The sequence below is a fragment of the Zootoca vivipara genome, chromosome 1 (genome assembly GCF_965207765.1).
Source record: "Zootoca vivipara chromosome 1, rZooViv2.hap1.1, whole genome shotgun sequence".
NCBI lineage: Eukaryota > Metazoa > Chordata > Lepidosauria > Squamata > Lacertidae > Zootoca > Zootoca vivipara.
The window spans coordinates 102,392,806-102,411,438 of NC_142582.1; the positions used below are offsets into that span (position 1 = coordinate 102,392,806).

Sequence of the window (18,633 nt, forward strand, 5' to 3'; positions counted from 1 at the left end):
TCTGGGATCTCTAGCATAGTCTGTAATAAAGCTGGGTAGTGGAGTAGATATGGATTCTATCACTTTCTACCTTGTACAAAGAAAACCACAATTACAAATACTACGCAGACAAAGAAGAGTTTACCCAAAGATAGGCAAAAATGGCTTAGTTTAAGAATTATTGTTCTATCAACCAGCGTTATGGAAATCAAGGGTTGCACCCAATGATGTCTTCCTGTTTCTGCGAGAACCTCTGCTTTTGGAAAGAATTTCCAATTCCTCTCATCCCCCAGTGTACTCCCCAAATGTGTTCTGGTTTCTCTGCAACCCTCGGCAGCAGATGTGCAGGACAACATGCAGGCACATGAGAAAAGGAAGCCCTTGCAGAAATGGGACAACTTTGCTGGATACAACCCAAAGTTTATGCAGTCTACAACAAAGTGGGTCAGATTAAGATGAATAGTTGTACTAGCAGGGGCCAGAGCAACAAGTCCTATTAACATAAAGGGGCTTTCAACCTCTCCTCCATCAGCATTCACCCCCCCCTAAATTGGCTTTGAGGGTCCAGGACAAAATCCACAACAGTGTGCAGGGGGAGGAGAGGGGAGACGGTTCCATCTGGAAAGCAGAAATGCTTGCGCTAATGGAACAATCGTAATATTGCAGCACTGAATTCCTCTCAATGCAAAGAAAGTGACATTTGTATTCAAAAGATGCTGAAGAATATGTCACTAAACCAGCTAAAGTTTTTCCATTCGAATCCTAGTAAGAATACAGATACAAGAGGGTAGAGCTGCTAGTTTAGGTATAGGCAAAGCTAGGCATAGGATGTCTGCAATGTTACCATTATGTAAGACCTGATCCTGCAGAAGAAGAGCACAGAAGTACTGTGCCCCTGTGTCAAACATTGTATTACAAATGGCGAAGGCTGCTAAGAGATACAGAAATAATGCTTACCAAGTACAGGGTTATACAAGCTGCTCTCCTTACACATGTTTGGGAAAATATAAGGCAAGTAGTATTTCTTAAAATGTGAAAATAAGAATGAAAATCCCTTTTCTTGGTTTTCTTTGTTCTTCCATTCCAGGCTTTTGACCTACAAAAATGAATTTTAGATTATTTACAGGTATTTAGGAGGCCAAAAGAGTGTAGCAGTACATCCCAAAGTAACAGGTATGTGGAATCAATATTATTTATATTCAACTACACAATCTCCATCAGTTTCTCTCTGCATGTTAATGTGTTCCTATTTAAAAAATGTGCAGAAATAGTGCAGTAATTATAATTTAATTTCTGCCCAGCTTCCAGATCCTTCATTGTACAAGATTTTAGCATGTGTCTTTTCATATGACTGAGTTCCATGCAAGATGGAACAGAGGAATTGATACTCTGCTGCCACTACATTTTTCCTGAAACAGAAGAGAGGAGCCAAGGGAGAGACAGCTAGAAGGAGACAAGGGAAGAAGCTTCTGCACCTTATACACTCATCTTCCTGTTTCTTACCTGCTGCAAGGACAAAAACATGAACTGAAAAGACTTAGAAAACTGCACTGTACTCTCATATCTGCCTTTCAATACTGGAGAGTAAATAAGGAAAAAAAAGAGAAGACAAAGCTTGCTTTGTGCCAGATTCACCCATATAAATTATGAAGGCACTGGGAGAGACATTTATGTGCATTAGAATACTCTAACAGGGAAGTAAGGACCATTAGTTCTTGAAGTGTTTTAAGTTAATCTAACAATATATTCACTGTAAGTGGTTCTGAGTCATGAAGGTAAATATAATAAGTTGGATTCAAAGTTGCAAAGAACAGAAATGTGCAAAATGGATGCTCACACAGGATGGAAGGAAAATTTTAAATTATTCCCTTTCCCGCCTGCAACTCCCTAAGAACCAAATTTATTCTCTAGAACAGTGTGGGATGTGATCTGGGGATGCAGAACAGGAACCTCTGGTGGATGCAACCCTTTTGGGGATGGAAAGAGCTCTTCTCTTCTCGGAACAGCAGGTCCAATTTATACTAAACTTAAAGCATTTCCAACCCGCAATTAGGCTGTAAAAATGGCTTTAAACAGATTACCATTATTCAGCAAGAGAAAGAAATTGGAATAGAGTGGATCTCCTGCAGTCGACAATAATAAAATTACATATCAGTTTTTCAAGTAAATGCAGGAAACACAACATACCTGAATTACTATGTATTTCAAAAGTGCTTCTAAAAAATAGCTTGTTAGATCATCCTGTCCTTTATCTCCTGATTGTGGGGGGACAAGTGGAGTGATTTCTTCTACAGTCACTTGTGCTGCTCAAACAATAAATATTCAGGTTGTCAGGTTGGGTATGTTACAGTGTATACATGTCTTAAATTCAAATAAATAAATAAAATGAATACGGTACATTATGAAAGCTAATGCATGATTGTTTTCAGTTTATGTTCATAAGCACATAGCTTCCTTTGTTTAATGCAGGGAGTGTTCTTCAATCAGTGAACACAAAACTACGCAAAGAAGAACAATACAGTAAAGGAATATTATTTCTATCTTAAGGAACTATTTTAACACCGTGCTCAACTATGAATCAACCAACCTTCTGGGATATGAATGAATTGCAACATAACATCCATTATGTAGATAAGTGCATGTCACTTCTAGCAATCCCGCCTTCCCCCAGAGCTCCAGGTATTGAGTTACAGTACTTCTGATTCAGGTAGAAATAACTTGGAAAAACCAGGAGTCCAGCAAGGGCTGGATCATCAAAAAGGACATGCTCCCTCCTCCTACCCAATCGCTAACAGGCTGCAGTTTTGGGACACACAAGGCAGAAGGTGGGAAAGAGGATCCACTAAGTTCAATGGTAATTCTTTCCAAGGGTGCAGAAAAACAAGTGGAAGACTGCAATATGCTCTCCATCTCAGTCATTAAACTCAATAATAAACTCAGAAGGCCTTACTTCTGAGTAAATATGCTTAGGACTGCATTACTAATGACAAGGGGAATGTGGGGAGTGTAAGGAAAGGGTAGTAATTCTGGTGGGGGACAAGTCATGCTCCTTCTTGGGTATTGTGTACAATTTTGGTCCCGACGCCCCACTCAGCTTTCACTTGTGGCTCCTAGAAGCTGTCAGCATGTGACAGTGGCCATACTCTGGGAACAACTTTGATTGGCTGGTTAAACCAGGTGAGGGTCGCTTATGGGTCTCAAACCCTCGGTGAGCTAGGGACTTCCCCTGCATGCGAAGACAGCCTCCGGCGGATTGAGCAGTTGAGACCAACTGTGAGTCCAATGGTCAAGAAGGCAGTTTCTGCACATGCTGTAGAGGGAAGTGAGGGGCAGATGGGGCTCAACAACGTGGGAAGGTAGCCCATCCAGGAGAAGGAAAGCTCTGATCCTAAACCTACACTACTTTGTGTGTCATCTTCAGGAGAAGTAAAGGCTAAGGAGCAAACCCTACACAAATCTGGAGTGGAGTCCCTAAGATGGTTGGGTGGTGCCTTGTACACGTCCCTCTGGCAACTACTGCAGCCAAGTTGGTGTCAAAGTATTGCTCTGTTTTCCTTTGGGCCACACCAGCGAGGCCAAAAGTGGAGTCTTCTTGTCTGGGCAGCCCTGGATGTCCATACATACTACCTAGGCTTGCACCCTGGCGAAGGGGGGGGTCACTTCTGAACTGCTAACACAGTGGTTTGACTTCACCCCTGGAGGTACACTTCACTGTCTTTTGAGACAGTCAGGTGCCAACAACTAATGACAAATATACTGTATGCATATGACCATTACATACTTACTTTCTTGAACACTGAGCACAGGATTAATGAGATTATCTAGTGTTCGAGGCCCGTGTTCAGACTGTGGTGATGGAAATCCAGGAATTAAACAAGAAAACATACATAGCTGCTCTTTGCTACAATTATTTTGAAGTGCTTGCAACCACAAGAGGAAGAGACGTACACCCTCACGACGAATCTTGAAGAACAAAGTGATAAAATGTTTTAATTTCACATTTATAGGTAAAATTTACAATTTCAACAGTTACTTGAGCCCAATGCTAATACAACTCTTAGATTAATCCAATTACAGTCAATGAGACACCTTTAAATAGCTTTCTAAAGATCTGACCCAACATTACAAATACTCTTTACCCCCTCCCCTTCTTTGACAAAGAAAAAACAAGGTTATCCGTCATACCTTTAAAGAATTCCCAGTGTGAAGTAATTTCTTTAAAATCAATCCTGAAAAGAAAAAACAACACATTCAGTATTTGTTGTTTCATTGCCAATTTAAGGTGTGAGAGCCCTCGGTCGGACTTAATAAAGTCTTCATAACAAGTCCTTGGCAAACTCTTGATTCATCTTGGTGAGCCTTCATGCCCTCTGGCAACAAACTTAATGCCAGAAGTGAGAAAAGTTCACCTTCTCTATCTGTTTAATCAAACTGGACCTATACTTTTCTCCATACAAACAATAAAATAATTCCAAATATCACATTCAGCAAAAGTAATAGCTAGTTTGCCATCAAAGAAATAAAGACGACACTGCAGCATTGGATGGATTCTGCGGGAGTACGAAACATGCATAATTCATGTTGATTATAATTTAAAGTATATGTATGTTAATTATATTTTAATTTCAATTCCAATCATGAATTTCCCATCAATTAATGAATTCATTGTGCCTTTGTAACATGCTATGCAGAGGCATTAAACATGACTACCGTAATATATGCAGCATTTGCTAGAAATTTTACATACTAATGTGTGCATGAGTTAGCAAAGTAGCAAACGCATGGAATTTTCCTTAACTTATCTTAATCAGTGACAAAACAAAAGAAACATTTTGAATTGGGTTCGCTAAGCCCCAGGTGGCCAACTTCTGTATTGCGGCTCTGTTTCTCATGTGGATCGGAAGTGCATTTTGCCCCACAAACTAGGCCCTCCCCACCCAGTCAAGTGTCCACATTTCTGTTGCAGTCATAGAGGATAAGCCCTCAACTTTAGATATAAAATCCAAAATGAGATGTTTCACATCACTAATTTTACAAGAGATGTAAGATATCTCTAATCTTTGAACATGCAAATATTTCTGCCCCCTACAACTGAAACACATTGATCAAACTCTTTAAATCAGACCCTAATTAAAGTTTATCAGAATGCCAGTGGGGGAATAATTTTACTTTGAGGTCTGGTCTAGCTCCCAGGCCATCAATTCAGCCACTCCTCCTTCAATCCATGACATTTATATTTTTCTCTCCAAGAGCACTAATTAGACATGACAGCAGATAACACTGTATAAAGCTGTGTGAGCGTTTGTTTGATGCTTGAGAATACTAATTACATTAATAAAAATGATAATGCCATTACCATATTACCAATACATACCAATACTGTGAAACTGCCATCTTTGATGAATTCTTTCTGGAAGAAGTTGTAAAATTTTCTACAAAAGCAGAAGTCAATAAATACATGGAGCAATCATTAGGGCACAATGGCACAAATTACTTATTTAATAAAATTCTTATACAGCTTCATTGAAATAAAACTTCTATGAGGATTACAAAATAAAAGCAAAAATAAAAGTTAAAATTATCAATAAAAGACCGTTAGAAACAGGTATTTAAAAACATTCAAAAATAACAAAATTCAGAAGACCACCATCACTAGAAGTGAAAACAAAATAATCTACTATGACAAGAAGGGTTAACAAAGTGAATTTAAAGCTATTTATGTATAATTTTGAATTTAAACAAACAAACAAACAAACTGGTTTGCATAGTTTTATGTTAGGTATGTCATTTAACACATTTGTGTATTGTCTCAAAGTTACTGAAGGTGGCCCTGGTTTTCATTACAGGACTTTAATTACAGGACCTCAGAGGCTTTCAGATCAGATCTTCATAAGTTTTACAACTACTTTTTTCATTTCAGATTTTTTTCCCTTGTCGGCATTAGACATCCACTTGAACTGCTAACAAATGCAAGCAAGAACAACGTTGCCATAAAAGAAATGTGCTTTGGAATTAAAACAAAAAAGCTGCACTGTAATTTCTTATCCCCAGCCCACAAGTGTCTGCATGGGATATTCTAACGTCACCTGAGAAGTGGAGATAAATTGGCACATCAATTTACTATTGACTCAGTTTTCTTTTGTGAAATGATCAAAGCTGACACAATTCATTGGTTTAATTTAAAGAACAGCAACAAAAATCCTTAGCTGATGTTTATATCAAACATCAAATTGGGAAGTTCCAGCTATACAGACCAAGCTGCAAGCAAGGGTCTACATGTGCCTTTTTCAATTGTCTATACAATTGGAAATCATGACTAAAATTCAAAGAAAAGAAGAATTTGGGACTCCCCCCAACCCTAGTTTTAAGTACCCACACATGACACTTAAGATTCCTCTCCAATCTGAATTAGCAGCTTTTTACAATATGACATGGAATTATATCAAATGCATCACTTCCTTGGAATTACCTCGTTGAAATCAGTTATCAAGGATTTATTATCGTGTATACCCTCTGGATGAATGGATTTTTGTTTGTTTGGGACAAATGAGTTATATAATTCTAAACTGAATTTGGTAGATTTTCTTTAGAAAGGTGGGAGGAAGAGAGTTTTTAATAAATGTAAATTTGGTGTATGTGTTAAGGGGTATGTAATATGAAACCTAATCAAAAGTCCTTCCGGATACTTAAAAGCAGTTTTCTGGTTTACGGTCAATGAAAACTACCCCCAAAGTCTTCTACCTTCTGCCATTTGACCGAGTCCTACTTGTAGTTGGGATAGCTCATTCAGTAGAGCATAAGACTTTTAATCTCAGGGTTGTGGGTTTGAGCCCCATGTTGAGCAAAAGATTCCTGCATTGCAGAGAGTGGAGTAGATGACCCTTATGATCTCTTCCAACTATGGAATTCTATTATTTTACTACTAATAAAAAATAAAAAACCAACAGGTAATTAAAATCCACAAATGGATTATATGGAACCGTTAAAGCAGGGATGAAGAGCCCATGTAGTGTTGCTGCACTACAATTCATTATCTCTGACTACAGTCACACCTCGAGTTACAGACGCTTCAGGTTGTGCGTTTTCGAGTTGCGCACCGCGCCGAACCTGGAAGTACCAAAGAGGGGTTACTTGCGGGTTTCGGTGCTTCTGTGCATGTGCAAAGCGAATCGTGACCCGCACATGCGCAGGCGCGGCGCTGCGGGTTGCAAACGCTGCAGGTTGCGAACGTGCCTGCCACACGGATCACGTTCGCAACCTGAGCATCCACTGTACTGGCCATATTGACAAGGAGTGTTAAGAGTCCAGCTAACTATCCCTTCATCAGAGACTAATTCTTGACTTTCCAGCTTAACCTTTACAAGCTACCACTTGCATTACAAGAATGTGTATTAAAAAAAGCGATCAGAATAAAAGACCTAGACGACAGCAGAATTTCTACATTGGAAGAATCTTACCTCAAAAATAAAAAGTATTGCATCTAGTTCTTCTCTCTGTGACTTGTGACCTAAATTCAATAACAGGATTGTTTTCAGCAACTAAATATAGTGAAAATAACTACAGTTTTGTAATAATTAACTATCACCGTTTTATTTTATTTTACCCAGCTGCCTAAGAGGGAGAAATTTATCATATTTATAGCCTGCCCTTCAACCCACAGGTACAAGGTGGGTGGGTACACAAATATGTGATTAAAATACAACACAAATACAAAATCATAAAACAGATTATTTTAATCATAAAACAGTAAGTTCAGAAATAAGTTATTGAAATCAGCCATCTCCAGAGTCTTGAATGCAAAAATACACTTTCATGACATATAAAATAGATAACATGGGAGATGCCCATATATCTAGTGGGAGGGAGTTCCAGGGGTCATAAGGGAGAAGTTACTCCTCCACAGCATCACACAACAAACTACTATTGATAGAACTACAAACAGAGCCTGTCCTTCACACTTTAAGGCCCAGGTTACCAGAAGTACTCTTTCAAATGCTGGGGTCCCAAGCTGTTAAGGACTTTATAGGCCAGACTCAACTCTTTAAATCAGCCCCGCTGGCAAACAGACAGCTAGGCAGCGACACATGATTTCACTTTGTGGCACCAGTAAGTAACCTGACAACTGCATTCTGCACCAGCTACAGTTTGTGGACTGTCTTCAAGGGCAGTCCCCTGCAGAATGCACTGCAGCAGCCTAAACAATGAATCATCAGAACATCTAATAATATAGCTTGGTGTTGTGGGTTTTCCAAAATTTTTAATAATTTGCAACGTAAATTTTCCTGATGCCCAAGAGAAGGGGCAGCCAATATGCTGCCCTCTATCCGACTGCCATCATTTCTGACAACTGGCTGGGGCTGCAGCATCTAGAAGATATCACACTGGCTATCCCTGCTCTAGAGAGTGATATAGCTTAGCATGTTTATTTTACTTCTTTTTAGTAAACCAAACTAAAAACTTTGAACCTATGAGAACCAGCACACTGCAGAAGAAACTGAAGCACTGGCTGGTAATTCTAATGAAATGAGTGCAAAATGTAAAAATTAAAATCAAAGTCAAACATTTTAATAAAAATTCTTACCTTTCTGTTTAAGACTAATTTCAATAGTCACAAAATTTTCAAAGAAGATGTAATATATATGTGAAAAATGTAGGTCAAAAAACTGCTTAAGATCGATAGATTCTGCATTCTCTGCAAAACAAACAAAAGATAATTTCATTATTACCCAGCACTACAAAACACTTCACACTGCTGAATGACAATAGAAAAAACAGTTAATAATTACATTACAAAACATGAGTAACCAGTTCTATAACCTTCTATACCCCCTTATATTTTTACAGAGATAGCTTAGGGGTTTTATGTCACAGCTGCAGCTAGTCCATATTAACTGAGAAAAGGAGGCATATTTGGGGAAAATAATTCGTTTTTTTAAACTCACTATATGAACTATTTAATCACATTTTAATCCCCCCTCCACACCAAGTATAAATGCCCCTTGTGTAATTTATTGATGATCCAAACACAATCTCTTTAATTGATGGTCTATCCCTCACCCTCTCAAATTCTATTATACTTTTGGTACCTGCAGTGGTACCAATTTCTTAAGGAGGACTCAACAGGTTCATAGCTTAAGCCTGCACTCCTACACACTGGTAGGGAACTGGATCCACTCTGTCATGTGGAAGAATACATAGTTTTTCCTTGGAAGTTCTAAGCATGGTCCCAGTTCTTCCTTTCGAGTCCACCTTGATTTCAAGCTGGTCATGCAAAGGAAGGTAGGAAGTAAATCACAGTGTCCAGAGTGTCCCGGTAATAACCTTAGCAACAGATACCAGACACTGTGAAGAGTACCATTTTTAAATGCTGCCGAAGGGACCTCCAAAATAAACCCATGCCACACAGAAAGTGGTGATGGAAGGAGAAATTGAAGTAGGAAGTGCCATGGTCAGATGGAAAGCTACAAAAATTGTGATTTAAAGACAGAGTGGCGGAAGAGATTGATAGGTGGTAGCAGATAACATTACCCAAGTGGATGTGGTCTAAAGAAGATGGACTTGCAAGTTATTTGGAGAGACTGGAGTGCATAATTAAGCCCGCAAGCCAAAGATTCCCCACTGCTGCTATGTACACTTACCTAAAAGTAACTCTCCACTTAACTCAATTGGACTTACTTATCAGAAGACAGGCACAGAGTTTAATATGCAATTATTTCCTACATCAATACATAGCAAAACACTTAACTGTCACCTTTAGAGAATTCTCTAATCTGGATTCTGTGTTTACCCATGCTATGTATATTTGCCCAATGTAAATGCCATATAGAAGTTCATCAGTGAAGAAGAGGGTAGCTTTTGCAGTACAATGCAAGAGCATAATACTAGGAACGATCTGTTCACATAATGAAAAGATATACAGAAGATCAAATCAAATTAAAAGTTAGCAAAGTTGACCTGTGGGATCCGTAACCAGGGAGAGACAAAGTTCCAAAAGAAATGGAGTAAATTCATTTAATATATAGAGAAGAACTGTAGCAGTACGACACTTGCAGGACTGAAATAAATCCTACGAACTGATTTAAAATGTGGGTAAAAAGGAACTGCGAGATAAGAGTGAGAAATAAAGCCGAATGACGGGAGGAAGGGAAGTCACAGCTCGGCAGAGCGAAATGAACTGAGATGGGTGAATATAAGATGAATTGTATAAAAAAATTGTTTTTGTTTTGTTTGTTTATTTGGAAAAAGTTAATAAAAAATAGTTTTTTTAAAAAAAAAACTAGTGAAAAATGTCTCCCTCTTCCCAATTTCCTGCTGCAAAACCTTGACTGCTCACCGCAAGCCATTCCTATAAGTTGGAGGACCCTCCAGAATAGCATGGGATGTAGCTTTTGGGGCTGCAGATGGGGGTGGAATAAAATCTGCACAAGCAGAAGTGCCTTCAAGTCATACAAGGGCTTAAAGCACTGTCCTGATTTTGCAAACTATGACAACAATTTCCAAAAGGTGACATAGGAACTATGATATATGGAACCCTATGCAAATCCACAGGTCCTATTGAAAGTTTGATAGATCGTAAAAACTATAACCACTTTCATAAATATACATTCAGAAGATGACAAACCAGACTGGATCTCCTAAATGCACTTCTTTGTGTTAATGTGGGCACCTGTAACTGTCTTCAGTCAGGCATACTTTCATGAACTGCACACACTTTTTAACTTTTAGCTAGACCTTCTGTTTGAATTCCTATTCAAATCAATCAGAAAAAGCAAACATTTAGGCAGTAGCCCAGTTTCAGTAATTTGTAGCTAAGGATAAAACTAAGTGAAACCATTTGCCTGTATTTACACTAGGGAAGTTATGGGGGAGCTGAATTTCAGAAAACAGGTGAATGGAAGGTTGCTATAGATTCCCCTGCAATTTACTTCCCCACAGTCTGTGCACCCCCCACCCCCACCGTACCAATTCCCCACAGTTCATATAAAAAGTTTGGAAGCAAATAATACATTTATTCTTGTGCTGTCTCTTTGGGTAATATAAAAAGTTCAATTCTAACAACTCATACAAAGAATATGAAAATTAGCATGTTACAGCCTTGGTAATATCACAATTGATTTTTCTAAGACCTGCTATTTAGTGTTATTGTGCCAAAAACTTTCATGGACCAGAACTCACTCATCAGATGCATGAAACATTGCTGTCAGTTTGCAAAGATAGGTGTAATGTGTGCATGAACACAAGGAGAGAGAAGAAAATGTTAACTTTAGGCCCAAAGGCAATGAGATGCAAGCATGACAGATCTCTGCAAAGCTCAAAAGTATGTAAGGTTAAGTTGTTGTTGTTGTTGTTTAGTCATTTAGTCGTGTCCGACTCTTCGTGACCCCATGGACCATAGCATGCCAGGCACTCCTGTCTTGCACTGCCTCCCGCAGTTTGGTCAAACTCATGTTCGTAGCTTCGAGAACACTGTCCAACCATCTTGTCCTCTGTCGTCCCCTTCTCCTAGTGCCCTCAATCTTTCCCAACATCAGGGTCTTTTCCAAGGATTCTTCTCTTCTCATGAGGTGGCCAAAGTATTGGAGCCTCAGCTTCAGGATCTGTCCTTCCAGTGAGCACTAAGGGCTGATTTCCTTCAGAATGGACAGGTTTGATATTCTTGCAGTCCATGGGACTCTCAAGAGTCTCCTCCAGCACCATAATTCAAAAGCATCAATTCTTCGGCGATCAGCCTTCTTTATGGTCCAGCTCTCACTTCCATACATCACTACTGGGAAAACCATAGCTTTAACTATACGGACCTTTGTCAGCAAGGTGATGTCTCTGCTTTTTAAGATGCTGTCTAGGTTTGTCATCGCTTTTCTCCCAAGAAGCAGGCGTCTTTTAATTTCGTGACTGCTGTCACCATCTGCAGTGATCAAGGAGCCCAAGAAAGTAAAATCTCTCACTGCCTCCATTTCTTCCCCTTCTATTTGCCAGGAGGTGATGGGACCAGTGGCCATGATCTTGGTTTTTTTGATGTTGAGCTTCAGACCATATTTTGCGCTCTCCTCTTTCACCCTCATTAAAAGGTTCTTTAATTCCTCCTCGCTTTCTGCCATCAAGGTTGTGTCATCTGCATATCTGAGGTTGTTGATATTTCTTCCGGCAATCTTAATTCCGGCTTGGGATTCATCTAGTCCAGCCTTTCGCATGATGAATTCTGCATATAAGTTAAATAAGCAGGGAGACAATATACAACCTTGTCGTACTCCTTTCCCAATTTTGAACCAATCAGTTGTTCCATATCCAGTTCTAACTGTAGCTTCTTGTCCCACATAGAGATTTCTCAGGAGACAGATGAGGTGATCAGGCACTCCCATTTCTTTAAGAACTTGCCATAGTTTGCTGTGGTCAACACAGTCAAAGGCTTTTGCATAGTCAATGAAGCAGAAGTAGACGTTTCTCTGGAACTCTCTAGCTTTCTCCATAATCCAGCACATGTTTGCTATTTGGTCTCTGGTTCCTCTGCCCCTTCGAAATCCAGCTTGCACTTCTGGGAGTTCTCGGTCCATATACTGCCTAAGCCTGCCTTGTAGAATTTTAAGCATAACCTTGCTAGCATGCGAAATGAGCGCAATTGTGCAGTAGTTGGGACATTCTTTGGCACTGCCCTTCTTTGGAATTGGGATGTAGACTGATCTTCTCCAATCCTCTGGCCATTGCTGAGTTTTCCAAACTTGCTGGCATATTGGGTGTAGCACCTTAACAGCATCATCTTTTAAAATTTTAAATAGTTCAGCTGGGATATCATCACTTCCACTGGCCTTGTTATTAGCAGTGCTTTCTAAGGCCCATTTGACTTCACTCTACCTGGGGTGTACGAGACCTCCATATCTTTCTGGTATAATTCCTCTGTGTATTCTTGCCACCTCTTCTTGATGTCTTCTGCTTCTGTTAGGTCCTTACCACTAACCACTTACTTAACCTTAAGGTTAAGTAGTAGTGACTATTAACAGCAGCAAAATCTCTTCCCGCTCGGGGGGAGGAGATGTTATGGGCACACGAGGACTTCACGTGGTGGGGGAATGGCTAGCATTCCCCCCAGCCCATTGGTTGACTCCCCGCCGCGGCGCGCCCTCGGCACATCCAATCTGGATTCCTCGCGGGGGCGTGGCCTGTGCATTTAAGCAGGCCCGCGGGGGGAATCGGCCTCTTTTTCTTCGACCCGGCTCCTGCTTTTCCCACCCACCCACCCTCTTTTTAGGCAGGGTTCCTCTATGACGCTGCTGCGGACTTCGGTTGGTCGCCGTTAAGGGTCCTGGTAGGACTTTTTCCCACTTGGCAAATTGGCTCAGGCCTGGTGGTTTTTCGCCTACCTCGTAGCAATTCATCACAACTTGGGGGTTGGCAGTAGGCATTGGATTCTCTTGAAGGTACAGGTGCGGGGGGGGGGGGAGGTTGCTGCCATCACCTCCCCCGAAATGCGGAAGGGTACTCCCTTAAGGAGTCCGGGGTGTTGCCAAGTCCGAAACCGTGGAAGGTGAGGGCCAGTGGGCACGCCCATAATGGTGGCCCCGGACCTTGTGGACCTCTCGCTCGGTGTCTGTCTGCGCAGCAGCAGCAGCCTCTCCGTCGTCGTCCTCTTCCTCCCCCCCCCCACCCGCAATCACTCACCGGCAGGCTGGAAACGAGCGGGGGGTGGGTGGGAGGAGGGAGGGGGAAGGCTGACCTCTCGCGAGAACAAATCACAGCCGTCGCGGGAATTTTCAAATTCTTGAGCTCTTGCTGTTGTTTCTTTTAAATTACGGCACGCACAGACCCCAGGCGGGCAGACGATAAGGGCAATTTGCATTGTCCTTTCCGGCGGGTCAGCGACGTGACAATGCAAATCACCCTTCTCATCGCGGCACACCAGCCAGCGTCTCGCGGCACAGTAGTGTGCCGCGGAACACCGGTTGAGAAACGCTGCTATAGAGGACCAAGAATGGGTGGTAGAATTAGTACATAAATTGGGTGTGAGTCACAGTTGACAAGATATTCTATATCTTGTCATAACTCTAAGGAGACTTTCTGTTAAAACGTTATCTTTACTTGGTCACTGCACTTAGGCTGTAACATCACTGCTGTACTCAATAGAGCAGGGGTGTCAAACTCAAATTCATTGGGGGCCGCATCAGCAGTTTGGTCACCCTCAAAGGGCCGGTTCTATCTGTAGGACTATGTGTCCACTCTTTATTATCATAAATTATTGTCACTGCATTCAATTATTACTGTTTTTTGTAATAATGTAAGTAATAACTAGCTCTGAAAGCAGAAACATAGTCAGAATAATGGCAAGTAGATATTCAAATGTACAATTATTGTAAAATGATTTTTGGTAACGGACTGTAATTTTTTTTTAAAAAAAATATACAAATATTGCCAATCACTGTTTATTACACATATGGCAAACACAAGGCATTAACTTTTTTTTAATTTTTCTGAAAGAAGAGTCCCACAGGAGGAGGCATCAATGGTACTGGCAAAGGGGCTCCCCAGAGTGAAATTTGGTGGAAGGAGCACCTTCCAGTGGTCTGCGCCTATGAACTTTTTACAAGTACAGCAGGAAAACAAATGCGAAGGGAAACGGCAGGCGGGCAGGCGCCCCCTTTTGGGCCCGGAGGTGCGAGGGCGCAAAGCGCCTTTCTCCTGTGTTGTGGGAACTTGCGCGGAGCGCGAGAAGCGCACGCGGAGTTGGCGCTCGTACTGCTGCGGCGGAGGCGGCGTCTCCCGGCTGCACATCCGAGCGAAGCGCTCGCCGCTTGCTCGCTCCCCCTCCCCTAGCGCTGCGCTCCTCCTGCTCACCTGGCTGCTGCTACCGCCCTCCCTCGCCGTCTCCCGCATCAAACTTCAGGAGCCAGAAAAAAGCCTTGCCGCCCACACAGCAAAACGCGCCCAGCAGCTGCGGCGGGCACCCCCGACCCACGAGGCCCCGCATCCCGCCTTACCTGCGGGGAGTTTTTCCAGCCCCGTGCCGCTGCCAGGGCTCAGGCAAGGCTCGCCGGCGCTCCGCTCACTGCCTCATATCCAATATGGCTCGATCGGCCCAGGCGCACGCGCCCGCCATCTCCCTCCCCGCTCCCTCCCCTCGCTCCGGAGGCTTTTTGGGCGCTCACAACGCACTCCCGCGCGCTGAGCCCTGGCGCCGGCCAGCGGCTGTGGACGGACAGGAGTCCGCGGAAGGGCTCAGTCTGACCCTCCCCCCTTCAGCGGCTACGCGGGCCACATGACGAGGTCTCGCGGGCCGGATTTGGCCCGCGGACCTTGTGTTTGACACCCGTGCAATAGAGTCTACTCTACTGCAATAGAGCTTTAAGCCAATTCTTGATATATTTCTGTAGCACAGAATAGCAATTACTAAACACTGCCCCCAGGAGGCCCTAGTCCTTGCAGCCAAAGTTTAAGTGGCCCCTGAAGACTTGTTTATTTGGCCACGTTTGTTGTTACTGTGTTTTGTTGGTCCATAGCATTTGATTTTATCTGATGTTGTTTTCATCATGTATTGTTTATCAGCTGCTTTATTTTGAGCATTTTTCACCCAAAGATAGCATGGCAGAAATTTATTTAAAACAGTTTGGCTAAGAAAAAAGGATTGTCAGGAAGTGATTTCAAGCAACCTAAACAATAGAAAGGATAGGCCTAACCTTCAGAGTTGGAGGGTTTTTGCATTAGGGAGCTGTTTGCGAGATCAGACACCGTACTTGGCAGGAGCTTTTGTTTATGCTAACATTCGGGAGGCATATGTAGATATTAATAACTGTTCCTTTATTGTTGCCATGCAATGTGAGGCAGACTTCTGCCTAGATTTCAATACAATCTCCAGTTTAGCAGCCTCATATGGACTTGATAATGATGGTGATTAAAACCGCTGTGCCAAATGCCAAGTAACACAATAAAGAAGCAAAAACTTTGGTATTTGATTAAATCCATTTTTAGGGTGTGTTCAGACATTTAGACTTTTTTTCAAAACAAACACCTCAACATTTAATGCCTAGCTCATAAATACTTTGTTGTAGTCCTGTCATGTGCATTTGGACTGATCTAGGTTCTCCTAAAGCTATGACATATCAATAGATTGATAAATACCTGAAGGACCACCTCTCTATATATGGACCTACTCAGACCCCAAGATCATCCTCTGAGGCATGTTTGTGTGTGCCTCCTCCAGGAGAGGCTCAGAGAGTGGCAATGGGCCTTTTCTGCAGCGGCTCCGTTTGTGGAATGTTCTGCCCAGGGAGGTTTGGCTGGCACCTTCATTATACACCTTTAGGTGTCAGGCGAAAATGTGCCTCTTTAACCAGGCCTTGGGCTGATTGACATCTAATGCCCTTTTAAATGTGTTGTGGGAGGGGGGTTATTGGGTTGTCTTAATTTTATTTTTATTGCTTATTTTGTGTTTTTTATACTGTAATTTTATGTTGTGAACCACCCTGAGGTCTACAGGTATAGGGCAATATACAAATTTAATGAACAACAAACAAAATAGAAAAGTGAACTGAAGATTGTTTTTTGCGACACTGTGATGTCAACTCATACAAGCATAAACTGCCTTTTCCCAAATCTCTCGTTCAGAATTTTGAGCACTCCAGGGTTTCAGACTGGGATATTTTCCAGTCCTATCTGGAGATGGTAGAAGTTGAACCTGGACCCTCCTGCATACAAAATATGTGCTATGGCTCTTTCCTGCTCATTTTGTGTGTGAATATCAATCACTGTGCATTATGGGCCCACTCCTTCAGCCTATTCCATGGGTAGGCAAACTAAGGCCCGGGGGCCAGATCTGGCCCAATCGCCTTCTAAATCCGGCCCGCAGACGGTCCGGGAATCAGCAAGCACAATAGGTCTAGGTGCCACTTGATAAGCCGTCTTTAAAGTAGGAAATATTAAAAGCAGTTTCTAATGCAGTTCTTGAGTAGGAGAGAAGCACATGCTCACAGGTGTTCTCTGGATCACAGCGTATCTAAATATTTTTTGGTACCAGAGTGCTATAGTGGATGGAGTGTTTTATTTGAAAGTGTAGGGCTATATAAAAAAGATCCAGTCTCACTCAGTTATTTGAACTCTTTAGTGACATTATCCCTAAGGCTTTGAATGGGTTACAGCAGGGGTGCCCAAACTAAGGCCCATGGGGGCCGGATGCGGCCCAATCGCCTTCTCAATCCGGCCCCCAGACGGTCCAGGAGTCAGCATGTTTTTACATGAGTAGAATGTGTGCTTTTATTTAAAATGCATCTCTGGGTTATTTGTGGGGCATAGGAATTTTTTTTCTCTTTCTTTTCAAAATATAGTCCGGCCCCCCACAAGGTCTGAGGGTCAGTGGACCGGCCCACTGCTGAAAAAGTTTGCTGGCCCCTATTCTCTTACCCGCTCCTTTTTCTAACACCAACAGCACTGTGCTATAACTAATGCATTATTTTTTAAAAAAATATTGGGGTAAGTGACACAAGATAAGAGTGACACACACACACACACACACACAGAGAGAGAGAGAGAGAGAGAGAGAGAGAGAAACCATCCCTAGACATGGCATTTTACATAGCAAAAGACATAGGGTTGTAGGCAACAGCATTATTCAGCTGATGGTAGCCTTTTGTCAATGTGTTGTTGTTGTTTAGTCGTTTAGTCGTGTCTGACTCTTCGTGACCCCATGGACCATAGCACGGTAGTCAATGTAAGGAAGAGGAAAACAATTTTCAGCTATTCTTCCTCTCTCTGAAGCCAACACCCCCCCCCCCGCAAAAAATAAATAAATAAAGATCAGCTCTGGATGGTCCCTGGAAGTAAAGGGGAAGAGAGAAGCACTAACAGTTTGCAGGGTCAGGGGCTGCAAAAATTGCTTTCATCTGCATTCCGGTGATGGAACCCTTACCATCAGCTATACTATCCATTCAATACAACCATTGCTCTCTCCTAGCACCACATCAAACTGAATACTTGTAAACAGATTTCCACAACAATGCTATTTTAATCAGTTGGCCGGGTGTGTGTGAGAGGGGGGTATTACAGCATTTAAACATCTGGACAAACCTAAAGCACTCATTTAGATAAATGCTAAAAATCTAATTTGTGCATAAAAAGGTAAAGGTAAAGGACCCCTGACATTTAAGTCCAGTCGCAAATGACTCTGGGGTTGCAGTGCTCATCTCGCTTTACTAGCCGAGGGAGCCGACATTTGTCCACAGACAGTTTTTCCGGGTCATGTGGCCAGCATGACTAAGCCGCTTCTGGCGAAACCAGAGCAGCACACGGAAACGCCATTTACCTTCCTGCTGGAGAGGTAACTATTTATCTACTTGCACTTTGACGTGCTTTCGAACTGCTAGGTTGGCAGGAGCAGGGACCGAGCAACGGGAGCTCACCCCATCGTGGGGATTCAAACTGCCAACCTTCTGGTCAGCAAGCCCTAGGCTCAGTGGTTTAGACCACAGCACCACCCGCGTCCCAATTTGTGCATAGAATTATTATTATTACTGTAATTCATACAGCACCATGAATATGCATGGCACCTTACAGAGTAACACCACAAAGACAGATCTTTTACAATATAGAATTCAAGATACGGGAGGCAACAGGGGAAGGAAGGGAAATTAAGACAACGGTAAACAAAGAAGTTAAGTTCTTCCATTTGCTATATGG

General features: G+C 42.1%; 1 protein-coding gene across 15 annotated transcripts in view; it reads right to left on the reverse strand.

Moving 5' to 3' along the window:
- The window catches only part of RALGAPA1 (Ral GTPase activating protein catalytic subunit alpha 1), a 131,390-nt gene that overhangs the window by 103,258 nt on the left and 9,499 nt on the right, over positions 1-18,633 (reverse strand). For all 15 annotated transcript variants that reach the window (XR_015950508.1, XR_015950509.1, XR_015950506.1 and 12 more), the window contains exons 2-8: positions 8,561-8,671; positions 7,437-7,486; positions 5,354-5,411; positions 4,165-4,208; positions 3,765-3,942; positions 2,167-2,282; positions 937-1,075 (exon numbers count right to left, since the gene is read on the reverse strand). Coding sequence is in view for 11 of the 15 variants with exons in the window: in XM_035109320.3 (XP_034965211.1) it covers positions 937-1,075; positions 2,167-2,282; positions 3,765-3,942; positions 4,165-4,208; positions 5,354-5,411; positions 7,437-7,486; positions 8,561-8,671 (696 nt within the window). In the remaining 4 variants the exon portion in view is untranslated. The remainder of the gene's footprint in view (positions 1-936; positions 1,076-2,166; positions 2,283-3,764; positions 3,943-4,164; positions 4,209-5,353; positions 5,412-7,436; positions 7,487-8,560; positions 8,672-18,633) is intronic.